This window comes from Bubalus kerabau, chromosome 5, assembly GCF_029407905.1.
Source record: "Bubalus kerabau isolate K-KA32 ecotype Philippines breed swamp buffalo chromosome 5, PCC_UOA_SB_1v2, whole genome shotgun sequence".
NCBI classification, from domain to species: domain Eukaryota; kingdom Metazoa; phylum Chordata; class Mammalia; order Artiodactyla; family Bovidae; genus Bubalus; species Bubalus kerabau.
The window spans coordinates 95996241-96013339 of record NC_073628.1 but is presented as its reverse complement, the minus strand read 5'-3'; the positions used below and the strand labels follow the sequence as shown (position 1 = coordinate 96013339).

The window sequence follows — 17099 nt, the reverse complement described above, 5'->3', positions numbered from 1 at the left end:
TTCCTTGCCTTTTGTCTCATGTAATCTATTCTCAAAGCTGATCAGGGGCTTGTTCACTGTCATGTGATTAGTGAAATAGTGGGATAATGAGCTTGATTGTGTGGAATATGTTAGTATATTATGTATAGGTGCTTTTTTGTTTGTTTTTAAATGATGAATAGATTTATTTAAACAATAGTACATACCATCATCATCTGCAAACTTAAATTGTGCAGTCGCTAAATCATGTCCAACTCTTTTTGCGACCGTATGGACTGTAGTCCACCAGCCTCCTCTGTCCATGGGATTTGCCAGGCAAGAATACTGGAGTGGGTTGCTATTTCCTTCTCCAGGGGATCTTCCTGACCCAGGGATCGAACCCCAGGGATGGAACCCATGTCTCCTGCATTGGCAGGCGAATTCTTTACCACTGAGCCACCAGGGAAGCCCTTTAGAAGTGCTACTAGCTCATATTAACCGACTGCTTCACTGAGTACCAGGTACTGTTGTAAGTCTTCACACGAATGGACTTGTTTAATCCTCACAATGACTCAGTGAAATGCTGGTCCCCATTGGAACAAGAGGACACTGAGGCTCAGAGAAATTAAGAACTCACCCAAGGCTATGCAGAGAGCTGGGCTGGGACCCAGGTTCTCTGACTCAGAGCCTACACTCCTGGCCCTGCCCAGTCCAAAAGTCACACCTGTCTGGTGGACTTCATTCACGGGCACATCTGCAGTGTCAGATCTGTAGGAATTAACTATGTTAGGCTGCATTCTCAAGGAGGTGCCGAGAACCTGAGTCACCGCTTAAAGTCCTTCCCTGTAGTACTGTCTGTCATACAATTAGCTCTGGTAGGTGCTACACCATTCAAGCCAAAGTGTGTGACTGAGAACAAGGAAATGCTCTAACCCTGTCCAAGATACTTAGTGAAGGCATTTCAACTTCAGTCTAGCTCCACACCCAGAGCTGACTAAATACAGATTTATGTGCAAAAAGCATAACCTCCTATTAACAAATCTGTTATTTATTGTGTCTACACAGTAAGTTCACAGTGTCTTTGAACAGCTTAAAAATGGAAGGCTGTGTGTGAGGCACAGAGGAAACAAACGTGAGTTAAACAAGTGTGTCCCCTCTGCCCCACCACCACCCTGGGTCACAGTCCAGCACAGGAGCCTGGAGGAGGGATTGTGGTGCCTGCAAGCGTTCAGGTGCCAGGACAGAAGTCTGGAGTGGTGGGGCACCAACAGGGCAGGGAAGCTGGGCTGTGCTGAATCTTGAAGTCAAGGAGATGTTGGCCACGTGGACAGGAGGCGGCAGGCACAGGAGAACATGGGGGGCAGCCCAGTCAGGAGGGACCCAGGAACGCTGAGCAGCTGCACCAGTCCCAGGGCAGTGGGCCCCTGGGACCTGAGAGTGTGTGCTTCGTCAGCCTCTATTCCGAGAAGGCTGCCCTGCCATTTTACTTCTTCTGTTTTCCCTCCTCTCCTCTTGCCGATTATAGATGAATTTAAAGGGGAAGAGACCTAACTGAATTTTTCACTCTTTAAACCTAGTATTGTTGTCATGTTATGACTGTAATTTGCATACACAAAACATTAGCTATTAACTTTTTGCAAGTATTTTATATGTGTAAGTAGAATCTTTATGCTTTTTGGCAGGGGGGCAAGAACAATATCAACAGTCTTCACACCTTCCAGAAAAAAACAAAAAACATTACTTGTTTTTTATATAATTTGAGCTAAAACCAAATCATAGCCCATTCACAGCGGGTAGATTGCAAATCCAGCCACAGCTGTTCTTTCTAGCCCAACTGACTCCATCCAGGGCTAAGTCATGGACTGCCTCTGGCATTTCCAGTTACCCTAATATCTCCATCTAGATGTAGCAGAAAATCAGCCTCCCCAAAGCCCAAACAACTCAGGGTCCTTGTTAAAGGAAAAGGAGGCATTTAGACCTCACTTAAAACAACTGGGCTAAAAAGGCAGAGAGGCGGTGGGCTTGTTTTTAAACTGTGTTTTGGGAAATTAACTTCTCTGACCCCATTTGATCAGTCCATTAAACTGCTTCACCATTTTTTTTTTTTTTTAAAGCTAAACAGGCATGACCTTAATTTGTGAGGCGACAGCACATTATACACAGGAGTGTGTACCCTCAACCTTCCGCTGCCTCCATCCACTCCAGTCAGTAGGCCTTGCTCTGGAAATCCCTCCTCTTCTGTTTCCACTCAGGGCAAATGACAGTGTCCACATTTTGACTCGGAATGTTTTGGTTTTCATGTGGGATTCAAAGGGGACCTTTATCTTGAGGTAGGAATGGCTGCTGTTTCTGCCCCAGTGTTCAGACTAAGGCTGATGCTTGCATGCGTCCGCGTGCACTCACTCGTGTCCGACTCTTTGTGACCCATGGACTGTAGCCTGCCAGACTCCTCTGTCTATGGGATTCTCTAGGCAAAGACAGAGGAGTAGGTTGCCATTTCCTTCTCCAGGGGATCTTCCTGACCGGGGATTGAACCCAAGTCTCCTGCATCTCCTGCATTGGCAGGTGGGTTCTTTACCAGCTGAGCCACTGTTTGATAGGTCTCCCTGTGACTTCTTAGAGCTTTGGGCCTCAGTGTTCTCCCTGCTGCTACAGAATTGTGGTCCTGGATGGCATCTGCCAGGCTCTCGGGGTGGGAGACAGATTGGGTCTTTGACTCTCGAGGTTGAACTCGGGTTAAGCTGCCTGGCAAAAATGATCAAGGAAAGATTCCTTGAGTAAACCTGATAAAATGTCCATCAGGAATGGACTCTCCTGTCTTTCCTGATTCACCTTGGTGCCTGTTCTGTGGTTGTTTTACTGCCCTCATCACTCAGAGCTTGAGCATTTGTGAGTTGCCACTTGTACCCTTTGGGTGGACCGAATCACTTTCCATGGAGTTGCAGAAATTTATACATAACAGAATGCTGCTGCTTGTTGCTCTTTTCCATGAAATCTTTGTTTAGTGGGGAAACTTGGTGCTGCATCCAGCACTCACTGACCACATGAGAGTCTGCATCTCACTCCCTCCTCTCTGACAGATAGATGATTAGAGCATGAGACACATTCCGTCTTTTGATGGAAGTTAACCACTCAACCCTGAATATTCATTGGAAGGACTGATGCTGAACCTCCAATACTTTGGCCACCTGATGCCAAACTCATTGGAAAAGACCCTGAGGCTGGGAAAGATTGAAGGCAAAAGGACAAGGGGATGGCAGAGGATGAAGTGGTTAGATATCATCACTGCCTCAATGGGCATGAGTTTGAGCAAACTCCAGGAGATAGTGAAGGACAAGAAGCCTGTCATGCTGCAGTCCCTGGGGTCACCAAGAGTCGACACGACTTAGTGACTGAGCAACAATAATTGGGGTGTTAGCACTGCAGAACCAACTGCTGAGTATATTCTCATTTGACTCTTCTTTCTACAAATATTTCTTAGCTTTCACATGGCCTACTAACCCCATCTTGGGTGCCTGGGCTCTGAACCAGCACCGAAAGTTTTAAATGTAAAGAACTAATATTTGGTCATTTTGCATGAGCCCAGCGCAGTGCTTGGTGCTTCATAGCATTTTAAGCTTTCGTCTCCATCCGCCTCTCCTTCAGTGGCTCACGTACCTTGGGGTCATGCTTGACTCAGCGCATCCTGTCAGCTATACTGCCCCTTCTGCCTGCTGCTTCCCTGTTGTTGATCTCAGCACACAGCACTGCCCCATCTACTGTGGTGGCTGCTGCGTCCTCCCTTCCTCCCGCCTTCTCACCACGGCTCTCAGTACTTCAGTACAGCAGACGGAACACAGATTGGGTCCTTCCTCCACTCAGCCTCTCCAGTGGCTTCCCATTTCACTCTGCAGAGAAGATGAAAGCCTGTGCCATGATTTATAAGGGACACGTGGTCGGCCTCCCCTGTACTTTTCTAACCTCACGTTTCACCCGCTCATCACTTCCCACCCCGCTCGACTGCATCATGCTGACCTGCCTGCTGTTGCTCAGCTGTCCCCCAGAACTCCTGCCTCAAGGTCTCTGCACCAGCAGTTCTCAGCCTGGAATGTTCTATAACCCCATGGTCTTCACCTACATTTTCTTTATCCAAATGCCACTTTGCCAGTGAGGCTCTTCCTGGCGCCCCTTCTCCATCTAAAATTGCATCCCCCTCTATCAACACCTCTTGTCCTCCCTCCCTGCTTAATTTTCCACTTACCATTGATTAGCGCTTTCATTTTGTATAGTTATAATGTTTATTGTCTATACAACTAGATTATAAATCCCAAGAGGGCCACAGATTTTGTCTGTTTTCTTCACTGCCACATCCCCAACCCTTAGAACAGTGCCTGGCACATAGTTGATGCAAAGTAAGTTTTTTGTAGATAAGAGGGAAGAAATGAAAGGAGGAAGTGAACAGAGGGACCCTAGAAGTTAGATGTTATCTCAGCTTACAGATAGGGCACTGAGAAGCCAATAAATGAAGCCCAAATTGACCCAGACGTGTGACTCTAGAACATCTCTGGTTCCCTTTACATGTCTCAGCCTCACCTGTGGCTGCTGTAAACGTAGCCTCTGAATTGCTTGCACAGGTGCAGCTATGTTAACACGTTAAAGTGCCTTAAAGAGAATGGTTGGCCAGGATCCCCTAGTCTTATTATACCCTTGCATTCAATATAGAGAACAGATTAAAAACTTTTCAGCAAAGTTTGAAACCAGGTGCTCCTCAACATAAGAAAAGTGATTAGCAAGTAGAACTTAAAGAGATGAAAAAGAACACATTTTTGAAAACAGACTTTCAAGTCAAACCAATGAGCAGTCTTTCTGGTCATTTATTCCCAGAGTTCCTGTGGGTTCATTCCAGGTTCACTAGGGAAGCAGCACTTGTCTGTTCCCGAGTTACTCTGTTGTGTGTGCATCCATGCCCAGTGCCTGGCCCTGTCGTGCACCTTGGGGACACAGGTGGACCAGACGTTCACAGGACTGAATGTGCCTTCAGCAAACATCTCTCCCCTTTGAGCTTAAAGGGCTCCTTTCAGTGAATTCCTCGAATTAGTTTTTCTCTTTTAAAGGAACAGTCTCCCAATTTTATTTTCTCATCTTGTCCCATAACTTCAGGTGTTCACCTTAAGTCCACTTGGAGCTCTTCTTTTGCTAACATGGGAAGTTGAGGCACTTATCTGAAGATTAAGAAACATCCAAGGCAATGAAGCCCTGTTTTCCTGTCTGTCTGACCCTTTGGTAGACTTAACAGCAGTCCTTGAGGGTTAGGGTTAGAGATTCAAGATTCTCTAAGAGCCCCCCTTCCCGTCCATCAGCAAGGCCACAGGCACCCTCTGAAAAAACACGGTAGGGGTTCCGTCCATTTCAGGGAGCTGTTTCTGTCTTGTTTCCCACCTTGTGCCTCGAACTCCAGTGTTTCTTTTCTTCCTTAGATGATGCCTCGTGGGTTTTACACCTGCAGTCCAGGAACACGCCTGGGCTCCCACTTACCTGGGAGAAACACTGAGGAAACTCAGTAACTGTGACTAGACACGCTCCCTTATGTTTCCAGTTATGCCCAGACTTACGGGTAGTCAGGGGTACCGTTATGTGTTTTGACCCCTGTTTGGTATTATTTTCTATAGATACATGCCTTTACAACCTTCATTTAATAGAGAAAGAGGCAGTAGCTCCATATCTGTAAGAGATACGGCCACAAAGGGAAGAAAATGGGTGAATAATAACTTGAAGGGAAAGCTAAAGGAAGGTATTTATAAGATGGAGCAGATTCAATTGTATTTGTCATTCTGAGAAGAGGCCAGAAAAGACTGAAGGTAGGAAAGAGAATTGGCTGAGCAATATCCAGGACAGGGCCTTCTAGAAGCACAGAGGAAGAGTCTAGATTTAGGAAATAGTCAGCCTGCGTACTCAGTTTAAGTTTAAGGTGGCAGGATGGTGGGGGCTGGGGGAGGAAGAGATTTTATTTTTTCCTGTCTTAGTGAAGTAGAACATTTCTGTTAAGTGGGACTGGGGTGAGGCCTGATGAGTTGAAAAGGAACAGAAAGCATGTCTCTATTTTGCTCCAGTAGTGTTCCAGGGTGCTGTCTGAGTGGTATAGCACAAAGATGACCGAACCTTCTTGGCTCCCTGTCATTGGAGCATCACTCCAAGCCTTTCAGCATTGATGCTGCAGCCGTGTAGCCTTGTGAGAAAAACAGATACAGCATGTTTACCTGACAGTTCAGATACTCATAAAACAAAGCTACAAAGGAGTACGGGAGTGGTAACCCTGAAGGTTTGTATGTAAGGAGAGGCCACACAAAGGCATCCATGGTGGCTGACCTGGAGTTGAAAACTCACAGTCTTGGAGCCATTCCTGCAGAGTAGGGGAATGATTAGAGAAGTAACGGATGGGAATATGTGCCATGGTTAACTTTCTGCCACCTTCCCACTAGATATTTCCATGTTGAGTAACAGAGGTCTTACTTCCTAAAAGCAAACCAGTGCCTTCCATCTGTTATTTTCTGCTCAAGTGAGTAGCAGCTACTTGCAACACATTATTGATTATTGAGGAATTTATTGAAGTTTAAGACTTGATTATCTTTTGAATTTAATTTTAATTTCATAAGCTGTGTCCTTAAACATTTTGAGAGTCAGGCCTCTAAACCAGCACCCTCTGACTGAAATTTGTGAGCCGCACTTGTAATTAAACTGTTCTAGTAGTCACATTAAAAGAGTAAAAGAAACAGATGAAGCTATTTTTAATATTTTTACTCAGCCTATTATATCCAAAATATTATCATTTCAATTTGTAATATGCTTAGTTGTTCAGTCATGTTCTACTCTTTGCAACCCCATGGACTGTAGCCCGCCAGGCTCCTCTGTCTGTGGGATTTTCCAGGCAAGAATACTGTGGTGGCTTGCCATTTCCTCCTCCAGAGGATCTTTATTTCACCTATCTCTTTGGAAGATATTTTCACTGAATTTAGGATTCAGGATTGGCCATTTCTTTCAGCCTCTGAACAGTATCATTCCATGATGCACCATCATTTCTGTTGAAACAGCTGCCAGTATTACTGCTGCTCTTTTGAAGGTGATATATCTTTTATCCTGTGACTCTTTGTTTTTAGTTTTTAATGATGATGTGCCTAGATATGGTCATTCTACAAATCCTGCCTGGGATTTGTAGAACAGATTGAATTTGTAGAGATTTGGGGAAATTCTTGCATCACTTCAGGTAGCACTTCTGCTCCTTTCTCACTCTGTCCTTCTGTGACTTCAGTTAAATGGAAGTTGGACTTTTAAAACCATATCCCACATGCATCTTATGCTCCCATTTTTCTTCGTGCTTTGATTGGCTCTTTTCTGCTGACTTATTTTCTAGCTCACTAATCTCTTTTGGTCCTCTGTCTACTTTCCTGGTTTCATTCATCTATTAACATCATAATTTGAGTTCCCCGGTAAAATTCTCCATCTTTCTATGAATTTTTTGAAGATTACTATCATTCTATTTTAAACTTAAACTGTTAAACTATTTTAAAGTTATTAGTGTGTCTAATAACTCTAATACCCAGATTACTACTGAGTGATCTTGTCTGGGATTTTTTTCTTAGTTTTCAGTCATTTTTTTGACTTCCATATCTGGTAATTTTTATTGAATGCTGGGTGTCATGTCAGAAAAGTTTTAGAGGCTCTGTCTGATGTTATTTTTCTCCAAAGAGGGTTTATATTTCGTCTTCCTTCTACTTTCAAGTGCCCAGTGCTTTGATTTTCCAGCTTGTGTACCTCCCTACGGAACTTACGTTCTGAGCTTTTCATTTGCAGTGAGGGGTGTATAACAGCAAGAATTTTCCAGTGGGACTTATATTTCAACACAGATCAGAGCCTGATGCCCCAGAGTAGAAGTGTGGGGGAGGATGGACAGTGGAAGGGAATGTGTGTTGGGGGGTAGAGACCCTATCAGCCGTAACTCCTGAAATGATAACAGACCCTTAAGGAAGCTTAGTCCTCAAGAGTAAGTTCTGTTTAGGCAAGAAAATGGGTGAAACTTCCTTTACAAACAAGGGTTAATTAGCTCTCTTCCATGTTGAAAGTATAGTGAACCAGAGCCTCTATTTTTCTATCTTTCTAGTAATTGAAGGTTTTCTTTTTTAAAAGCAACACAAGACATTAGAGTAGGCCCATTAAGTCACCTTTGAAAGGGCAGCTTTCAGGTTAAGTGGATTGTGTTTTCTTCCTCATTCCAGGACTTGTTTTTTAGACCTGAAATCTGTTAACCTGGGAATGCCTCATTCAGCAGGCTTTAAAAACACCAGATCTACAGGAAGTAGATGGGTGTGAATGCAGAGTGTCCTCTCCCGGGTCGTCTTTTGTGTATGGGGTTGAAGGATAGTAAAGTTAGGAATGCCTCCTAAAAGGCCACTGAGGAATTCAAGGGACATCCCAGGCAAATACCAGAGGTTTCTGAGGAACCAGACTGCAGTTTTTAAATTTTAGTCCTTCTGAAGGGTGGGAATCTTTGCTTCTTTTGTAAAAAGAACTTTATTGTGGACTTTTATTTGAGCCTGGGATCAAGCCAGGTCTCAGGAGAAGTGAGCTAGGACTTAAGTACCTTGGAGCTGAGCTGCTTGCATCCACCTCCTCCCCTCCCCAGAGGCTCACCTCCCCATGTTCTCCTAGATGCTGACACCTGGTTCTTCATCCGTGGTCTTCTCTCGCATCCATCACACTTGAGGTTGAATGACCTCCCTGATGAATGAAGAGTCAGCCTCTGTTATCTCTGGCTCCATCCCCCCACCACCCCCATATAGTGTAGTTAATTGGAAGAATAAGTACCTTGGTGTCCTCTGTGAATGCTGGGTTAGGTCTGGGGACACGGGCCTGGAGAGGAGCCAAGCAAAGATGGAGAGGCATGAAGCCCGAGCTGGATGGACCCTTCTTAATAGAGCATGGCTGGGCTTTGCTGCTTCTCTCCCCATGGCCCCCTTTGCCTTTGCACCCCTATCATCCACCTCCACATGTCAGTTACTGATAAACAAAACAATCCTTGCCTGAACGATAACCTCTCTGCGGTTAGATCTGCTTGACCAGACCAGCTCTGATGGAGCAAATCTCTTAGATTTAGCACTCCACCTTCAGTACATCCTTCTGTGAGCAGATGGGTGGAAGAGCAGGCCTCTCCAGAAGTCAGGAAATCTTGCAGTCAGTGGTCCCAGTCCCCATCCCAGCTTGGCTTCCATCTTTCCTCAAAGCTGTAAATTGTGCATGAGCAGTGTGACCTTGGTGTAATGTGATCCACACAGTGGACATCCACTGAACCTCCTCTTTATCTGGGGCTTGTTTCAGACGTCTGAGTGAGAGCGTTGGGGAAATGAGGGGCTGGGCAAAGTGTGGGTGATGGAAAAGGATGGGGTATCAGAGTTGGGGTTTGATCACAAAAGGGGAGTGGAGCCTGACCCTCTTGCACATCCAGGGATTTACATGTCATTTTTGGGAAACTTTTACACTTCCTTCCTTTGTCACCAGCACTGCTTGGAAAAGAAAAGATACCTATCTGGTGTGTATAAGATTTTCCCTAGTGATCAGGGAGAAATTTCCCATGGAGAAAATAACAGAAATCAGAGTTGGGTTTTCTCCATAGATCATCAAGTTTCAAATATATGTGGATACCTAGTGGAGAAGGCAGTGGCACCCCACTCCAGCACTCTTGCCTGGAAAATCCCATGAACAGAGGAGTCTGGTGGGCCGCAGTCCATGGGGTTGCTAAGAGTCAGACACGACCGAGCGACTTCACTTTCACTTTTCACTTTCATGCATTGGAGAAGGAAATGGCGACCCACTCCAGTGTTATTGCCTGGAGAATCCCAGGGTCGGGGGAGTCTGGTGGGCTGCCGTCTTTGGGGTCGCACAGAGTCAGACATGACTGAAGTGACTTAGCAGCACCAGTGGCTTCTCAGGCTATTGTTGGAGGTGATCATGGTCTTTCCAGTTTCTTTCTTTTTTTACTTCCAGTTTTATTGAGATATAATTGACATGCAGCACTATGTAAGTTTAAGGTATACAACATAATGATTTCACTTTTTCACAAATATTACATACATCATGAAGTGATTACTGGGTAAATTTAGTGCACATCTCTTATCTCATATAGATACAAAATAAAGGAAATAAAAAATATTTTTCCCTTGTGATGAAAACTCTTGAGATTTACTTTCTCAGTAACTTTCGTATTTCTTGGCTGCAGTCACTGTCTGCAATGATTTTGGAACCTAAGAAGAGAAAATCCGTCACTGCTTCCACATTTTCCCTTCTATTTGCCATGAAGTGATGGGACCGGATGCCATGATCATATTTTTTTGAATGTTGAGTTTTAAGCCAAACTTTTCACTGTGCTCTTTCACCCTCATCAAGAGGCTCTTTAGTTCCTCTTCACTTTCTGCCATTGGAGTGGTGTTATCTGCATATCTGACGTTGTGGATATTACTCCCAGCAGTCTTGATTCCAGCCTGTGATTCATCCAGCCTGGCATTTCGCATGATGTACTCTGCATATAAGTTAAATAAAAGGATGATAATATACAGCTTTGTTTTACTCTTTTCCCAATTTTGAACCAGTCAGTTGTCTGGTATTCCCATCTCTTTTAAGAGTTTTCTACAGTTTGTTGTGTTCCATACAAAGGCTCTCATGTAGTCAGAGAAGCAGAAGTAGATGTTTTTCTAGAATTCTCTTGCTTTCTGTATGATCCAGTGAATGTCAGCAATTTGATCTCTGGTTCATATATATATCCTCCAACAAATGTTGGCAGTTTGATCTCTGTTTCATATGTATATCCTCCAGCAGTATTAAATATATTAATCCTGTTACATCTCTGTTACTTACATATCTTTATAATTGAAACTTTGTTCTTTTTGACCACCTTTGTCTAGTTCCTTCTCTCCTTCACCTCTGCTTCTGGTAAACACACATCTAATCTCTTATCCCACAAATTTGCTTGTTTTTTTTTGTTGTTGTTGAAGTATAATTGACTCACAGTTCCTGGTATACAACATAGGGACTTGATATTTCTGTATATTTCAAAATGATCACATTCAAGTCTAGTTATCATCTGTCACCATTCAAAGATACTACATTATCGCCAACTGTATCCCCCAAGCTGTACATTTTATTCCTGTGACTCATTTTTTTTTGGTAACTGGAAGCTTGTACCTCTGAATTACTATATCCTATTTCACTCATTCCCCCATCCAGGGTCTTTCCAGTCTCCTCTGTACAACTGGATAATAATAGAGTTCGATTCATGGGGTTATTATGAGGATTAAACCAATAAATGATTTCATAGATGTCAAACCTTTAGAACAGTGCCTGATATCCAGTTAACATTGCTGGCCAGTGTTTACATTTCTAAAAGTTACACTATACTTTTTAGCAGTTGGAAGCTGTCCTTTACCTATTCTGCTCATTCTCATTTAAAACTTCATTTATTTGAAGAAACCAGTTGGGGACTGATTTCTTAAGGAAAAAAAAAAAAAAAATCTCAACATGTTTCAAACCCCTGAAACACACCTGACTTTTTCAGTGAGAAGCTCAGCTTTTACTGGTGCCTAGCATCTGGTATTGTCCTCAATGATGTCACCCAACTCCTTTCTTCCCAAGCTTTTGGCTTTAAAGAGAATATATCTATTCATTTGAAATACAAAGTACTTTACAAGAATGAAGTCCTTGTAACTGGGAATGAGATAAGCTCGAGCTTCTTTTCTATTATGAAATGTTCTGTTTCTAACTTTATGCATTTTGAGGTTTTAGTCTATTTATAATTGACTTCTTGATGCTTTCCTTTGTTCCATAACAGGTATAAGGTGACTTCTATATCACAGGATGAGACATGCAGGGTTCAGCTGGGGAGGAAGGGGGAGTGGAGCATGCATTAGAAGAAAGAATTGGATTTGCATTAATAATCCTTGCCATTTACACATTGATTTGTGTTTCTTCCCCACCCCCCACCATGTACTTTTAAAACTAAGGTATCTTTGGATTAACCCAGCAACCACGTGGGCAGTGTCCTCCCTGTTTTATTGATGAAGACACTGATCCCTAAAGAGAGTGTGTGTTTTGCTCACATTCACCCAGCTGACACTAGTGACAGAGTTGGGATCCTTGCTACCCAAAACCTGTGTGCTTTCCTGGTGTTGAAATAATTTATCTGCCAAGTCAGCTATTATGGAGTGCCCACCTTGGAGAGATTTTTTTCCCCTATGTCACAGTCTCTCTCTTGGTTCAGTACTGAGGTGTGGGCCATTTGCACGGATTGAAAAACTTTGTCGGCATGGCAGATGGAGACCTCATGGCCCATTCCAAGGTGTATTCCCCTTGACTAGCACTAACTGTAGGGAAACCCAGCCCTGGCTTCCCTCCATGTGTACTTCAAGCAATTTTTAGCAGTAGATGAACTGATGCCTGGCGCCTCGGCACAGTCCTCCACCCCTTCTCGGAGGAAGCCTGTGACAAGGCCTGGCTGATGGAGGGCTAAAGCTGTGATGCCATCCCACCCACAGCTGGGTTTAGAGATTCATCCTGCGACATGATTGATGTAGGAAAAACCAGGGAAAGTTGGACTTGACAGACATAATACTTGTCTGTTATTGAAAATCAGTTTTCCTGATGCTACCTGTGGTATTCTTTTTTTTTTTTGTACCTGTGGTATTCTTATTTCTCTGCTTTTAGCCCTGTAATAAACTCTCCTGATCCTTTTTAAAGAAAAAGCAAAATCCTATTATGTGAGAGTGCTCCAATCCACTCCGAGCATCTAGATTAATCTGAAACAACCTCTGAGTTCACAACTGGGTCAGAGTTGCGGAAGAGCAGGAAAAGACTTGCCAGTTCAGCAGCAGCAGGCGTGTGTCTCGGGCCAGTTAAGAACCAGGACAGTCTTGAGGTCTGACTTTGTTGCTTATGTTTAGGCCTTGTGTGCTGAGATAATTCTGGGTGGCTTTGGATAACTCTGTTTCTTAACTGAAAAGGAGAATCTGTTGCCTGATAAGTGTTTACCCATGAAATAGCAACATGGTGTATGTCTTAGGGTAGGAGGGCCTTTAGATCTCCAGAGCTCACACCCGTCTCCCCATCCCCCCCACCCCCAAAACCCAAGGTCATTGGCTTAAGCATGTTAACTGGAGTAGAATGCCAGCCCCAACTTTAAAATGTCTTTCTTATTCAGGGTCTCTTTTCTGGATTCTTTCCCCTTTCTCTTTTTGCCTTAAGGGCTACACATAACCCAATAGAACTGAAAATAGACAAAGCTGCCCCACTTTTAGTAAGTAGATAGAGATCTGGGGTCCAGAAATACCTCTTTCTTGCCAAACCTCAGCTTTGCTGATGCCTTTTTTTTTTTTTTTTAATGCCAGTCCCAGTCCCAGCCCAGCCTCTCCACTATTTGGCCAAGTGAGGGCTGGCTCTTACCCTGTGTCAGTGACAGACACCCAATGCTTGTTGGATCACTTTCTCCTTTATTTCTGCCCCGTTCACAAGTCTCACAAAAGGGTTTTTCAATGTCAAGGAAAAACTCAGGCCAAGAGTCGTTTTTAACGTGTGGATATTTTAACAAAATGAGTGAAGTATGTGAAGACCTTAGTTTTGAAGTGACTTAGAATCTTACATGACTTAAAGGTGGTTTTCCTGCTAGTATTCTGGCAGAGTCAAAAATGACTCTGAAGTTTAAGCCTCCAGATTGCTTGTAAGAAACTTGTAAAAAGTGATGACCTCCTGTGTGCCAGACTCCGTGCCAAACACTTTGCATTATCTCCTTAACCCTTCAAAGTAACCCTTTAGACTAGCTTTTTGCAGAACCAAGCTGAGGTTCCAGAAAGCCTTGCACCAACATGTATGTTTAGTAAGTGGCAGAGTAAGGACTTGACTTGTTCGCCTCTGCCTTGTGACCATGTCATGGCAGCCTTCCTCCAGGCATGATATACTAGGCTCTAGATTTCCACATTCCAGCCTAACTTGTGGCAGGCAATGCTGATCAGAGTTGGAGCTGGGATGGTGGCTGAGACCTGTGGCTGTACAACCTGATGCTGAAAGAAGGCCCAACCCTCACTCACACACAGACTCTTGTCACTTCTCTCCCCTTTCCTATTATACGTGGTCACATTGGCCCTGGTAACAAGAAAGATGTTGTTACCAGCAATTACTCAGTGAAGCAAGGATACTGAAGAGGAAATTTCCATTAGGTAAATAACTGTGAAAGAAAAACCCCGGAGCAGGGGGAGAATTCAAGCCCCGGCTCCTGTTACACTGGCCAAATATCCTTGGCATCCCCTGCTTGCTGAGCCTCCTGAAAGGGACAGGAACGCTGATAGGACGAAACAGAGGGACACAGTGTAAATTTGTTCTCTTGCATCATTCCAGCATCTACTTGAATTTCAGTTTTATAAAATCAACTTTTCTGAGCCCGGCCCCAAACACAGGCTAATTTGTCGTGGCTCCATTGCTGGAGACAGTGGGGTTATTTTTGAAAGGTGGGATATTGACGTGCAGTGTGTGTGTGTCAGCTACTCTATAGAACTGGCATCTTGAAGTGCTTCTGAGATTTTTATCCGCCCTGGTGAAAATATGGCTGTGTAGAAATTAGTGATTTGGGGCTGTGTCAGAATTCACAGGTGTGGCTTGTGCTGGAGCATCCTTCAGTGAAAGATGGGGGGAATCATTGTCGTCTTCGCAAGGGTCATAGCAGCTTTTCTCAAGGACATCCTATTCGTTCGGAATCTTTGATTTTAGCTAGGACAGTATCCTGGTAGCTCAACTGGTAAAGAATCCACCTGCAACATAGGAGACCTGGGTTTGATCCCTGGGTTGGGAAGATCCCCTGGAGGAGGGTATGGCAACCCACTCGAGTATTCTTGCCTGGAGAATTCCCATGGACAGAGGAGCCTGGCAAGGCTACAGTCCACGGGGTCGCAAAGAGTCAGGTATGACTGAACGACTAAGCACAGCAGAGCAACAGAACAGTATTCGCATGTAGCCTTAAGTTTTTTGTGGACTTCAAATTGCTACCAAATGAGCTATATTGGCCTGTTGTTGTTTAGTCACTAAGTCTTATCTGACTCCTTTGCAACCCCATGGACTAGCCTTCCAGGCTCCTCTGTCAATGAGATTTTCTAGGCTGGAAAGAATACTGGAGTGGTTACCATTTCCTTCTCCAGGGGATCTTCCCAACCTAGGGATTGAACCCACTTCTCCTGCATTGCAGGCAGATTCTTTACCCCTGAGTCCTTGCAAATGCCCCTTCTGGTGTTGAGGTGTAGTTTATACTGAATGGAGTTAAAGTGCGAGCACAGTCTCATTTAATCCTTACGACAGCCCTGTAGAATCTGATTATACCCATTTTGCATAGGAAGAAATTGAAGTTCAGATAACTCAGTACTGTTTTTATTGAGTGTTCCATGTATTAGGCTCTGTGCTAAGTGCTTTACATGTTTTATCTAATCCTTGCCACATCCTTGTAGATGGCTATTCTCATTCCCATTTGAAGATGAGGAGACAGAGAGGCTCACAGAGGTGAAGTTACTCATCCATGGTCTCGCAGCTATTAAATGTCACAGAATTCAAACTCAGGTGTGAATGTCCTGTCTTTATGCCATACACCTGCCTCCTTGGAGTTTTCCTTTGTCCGAGTATCTGCCACCAAGACTTCATTTCCATTTGAAGCATCATCAATGAAAAAGTTTCAACATTAATTCAATTTTCAATGCGTCTGGCTTTTCTTTTTAAAATGTGGAGGCAGAGCTGGGGCGGGCAGTGAAGGATTTCCTACACCAGTCACTCCTACGTTATGTTGTAGCTCTCATGGGCATCTCTGCTCTGTTTGAATGGTCATTTTCAAAGTCAAGGACATGGATGAAACAGTACTTCCCAGCCTCAGAAAAGACCAGTTCCAGAGGGCACCCATAAAGAGTGCTTACTGCAGTTACCTCCCTCTGCAGCCCATGTGTCCTCACCCTGTCTTTTAGGGAGAAATGAGATATAGGGTGTGATTTACTTTCCCACCGAGGTGGGGAATGAGAGATGGAATTAAGGGTGACTCAGTGCTCCCACAGTGGGAGAAGGCCACAAGCTTTGTGGTGCTGTGGATTCAACTCTCAGAAGACCAGTGGACTGGCCCAAAGCCCAGCCTTTGATCCTTCATCTGGCTGGCTTCAGTTTAGTTCCTATAAATGTTTCTCCCTGCAAAATCTTATTAAGCTCTCATCAGTATGGGTTTGGTCAGATCATGGATTCCTACAATGGCACAAGTTTTCTGAGTTCTCAGCATCATATTTCTAGGGGTGAAGACTTTGGTAGTCATTTCCTGTTAATAAAATATCTTTGTATCCTTTCTGTCCATTCACAAGTGACCAAGGACAAGCCCAGCTGGCCTGCACAGTGATTTTTTAATAGAGAGATGGACATTCAGAGGGAAGCCCTGGAGTGTGCAGAGTATAGGCACCTTTCCATGGCAGTGGTAAGGCCCCTGAGAAGCACAGGGAAGAATCCAACGTTTAGAGGAAGGAAGGGATCTCTTAGGTCATCTTGTCCCACCCTTCTGGGGTCAACGTGGTGTTTCTGTACAGAGAACACCCCAGGCCAGTTGGTGCTAGGGTTGCCAAGGCTGCTGCAACAGAATCAATTGGCAGTTAAGCTTTGACATAGGCTCCCTCATAAATCTTGGCTATTATACTTGTTTTATTGGAGGATGGGGAACAGTTAAGGGAAAGGGGTTGGTATCGGGCCATTTGCCTAGATTATTACCCCACATTCTCTTAGAGGGGAAAGTATTATGGGGTTTTTAACTTCTAAGTCATCTGCCAGAAATATGTAGACAGGACCTTAACTTACTATCTCTTCCAGGAAGATCTCTCTTTTTAGGAAAGTCAGAGTTGAACCATTCTTTCCTTCTTCTGTGACATCAGGGAGAGACATTTTTGTCCAGACCCTGAGTAAAGACCACTGGCAACCTCTGTAATTCCAGAAGATAGCAAGAATGCTCTCCAAAACAAGGGTCACATTTCTCTCTCCTCTCTCAATTCCCAAGTGCATACAGTTTGTATTCCAGGTTCGTGTTGCTGGCCATGTCACGTGTGGAATTGTTGTCTTCCTAATGAGAC

At 44.1% G+C, this 17099-nt stretch overlaps 1 protein-coding gene and 1 long non-coding RNA gene across 6 annotated transcripts in view; one reads left to right on the top strand and one right to left on the bottom strand.

The window, feature by feature from the left end:
* VPS13D (vacuolar protein sorting 13 homolog D) overlaps positions 1 to 17099 on the top strand; it is a 274396-nt gene that overhangs the window by 192522 nt on the left and 64775 nt on the right. Inside the window, exon 66 of one of the 5 annotated variants that reach the window (XM_055582273.1) lies at positions 10205 to 11457. The exons of the other annotated variants lie outside the window; for them this stretch is intronic. Within the exon in view, the coding sequence (XP_055438248.1) occupies positions 10205 to 10288 (84 nt within the window). The 3' untranslated portion in view covers positions 10289 to 11457. Of the gene's footprint in view, positions 1 to 10204; positions 11458 to 17099 lie in introns of those variants that run through there. 5 annotated transcript variants of the gene reach the window in all.
* Positions 2593 to 4437, bottom strand: LOC129653035 (uncharacterized). Its single transcript, XR_008714934.1, has 3 exons — positions 4199 to 4437; positions 3759 to 3845; positions 2593 to 2703 (listed from the first exon to the last, which is right to left on the bottom strand). It is a non-coding gene; the product is annotated as an uncharacterized LOC129653035 (long non-coding RNA).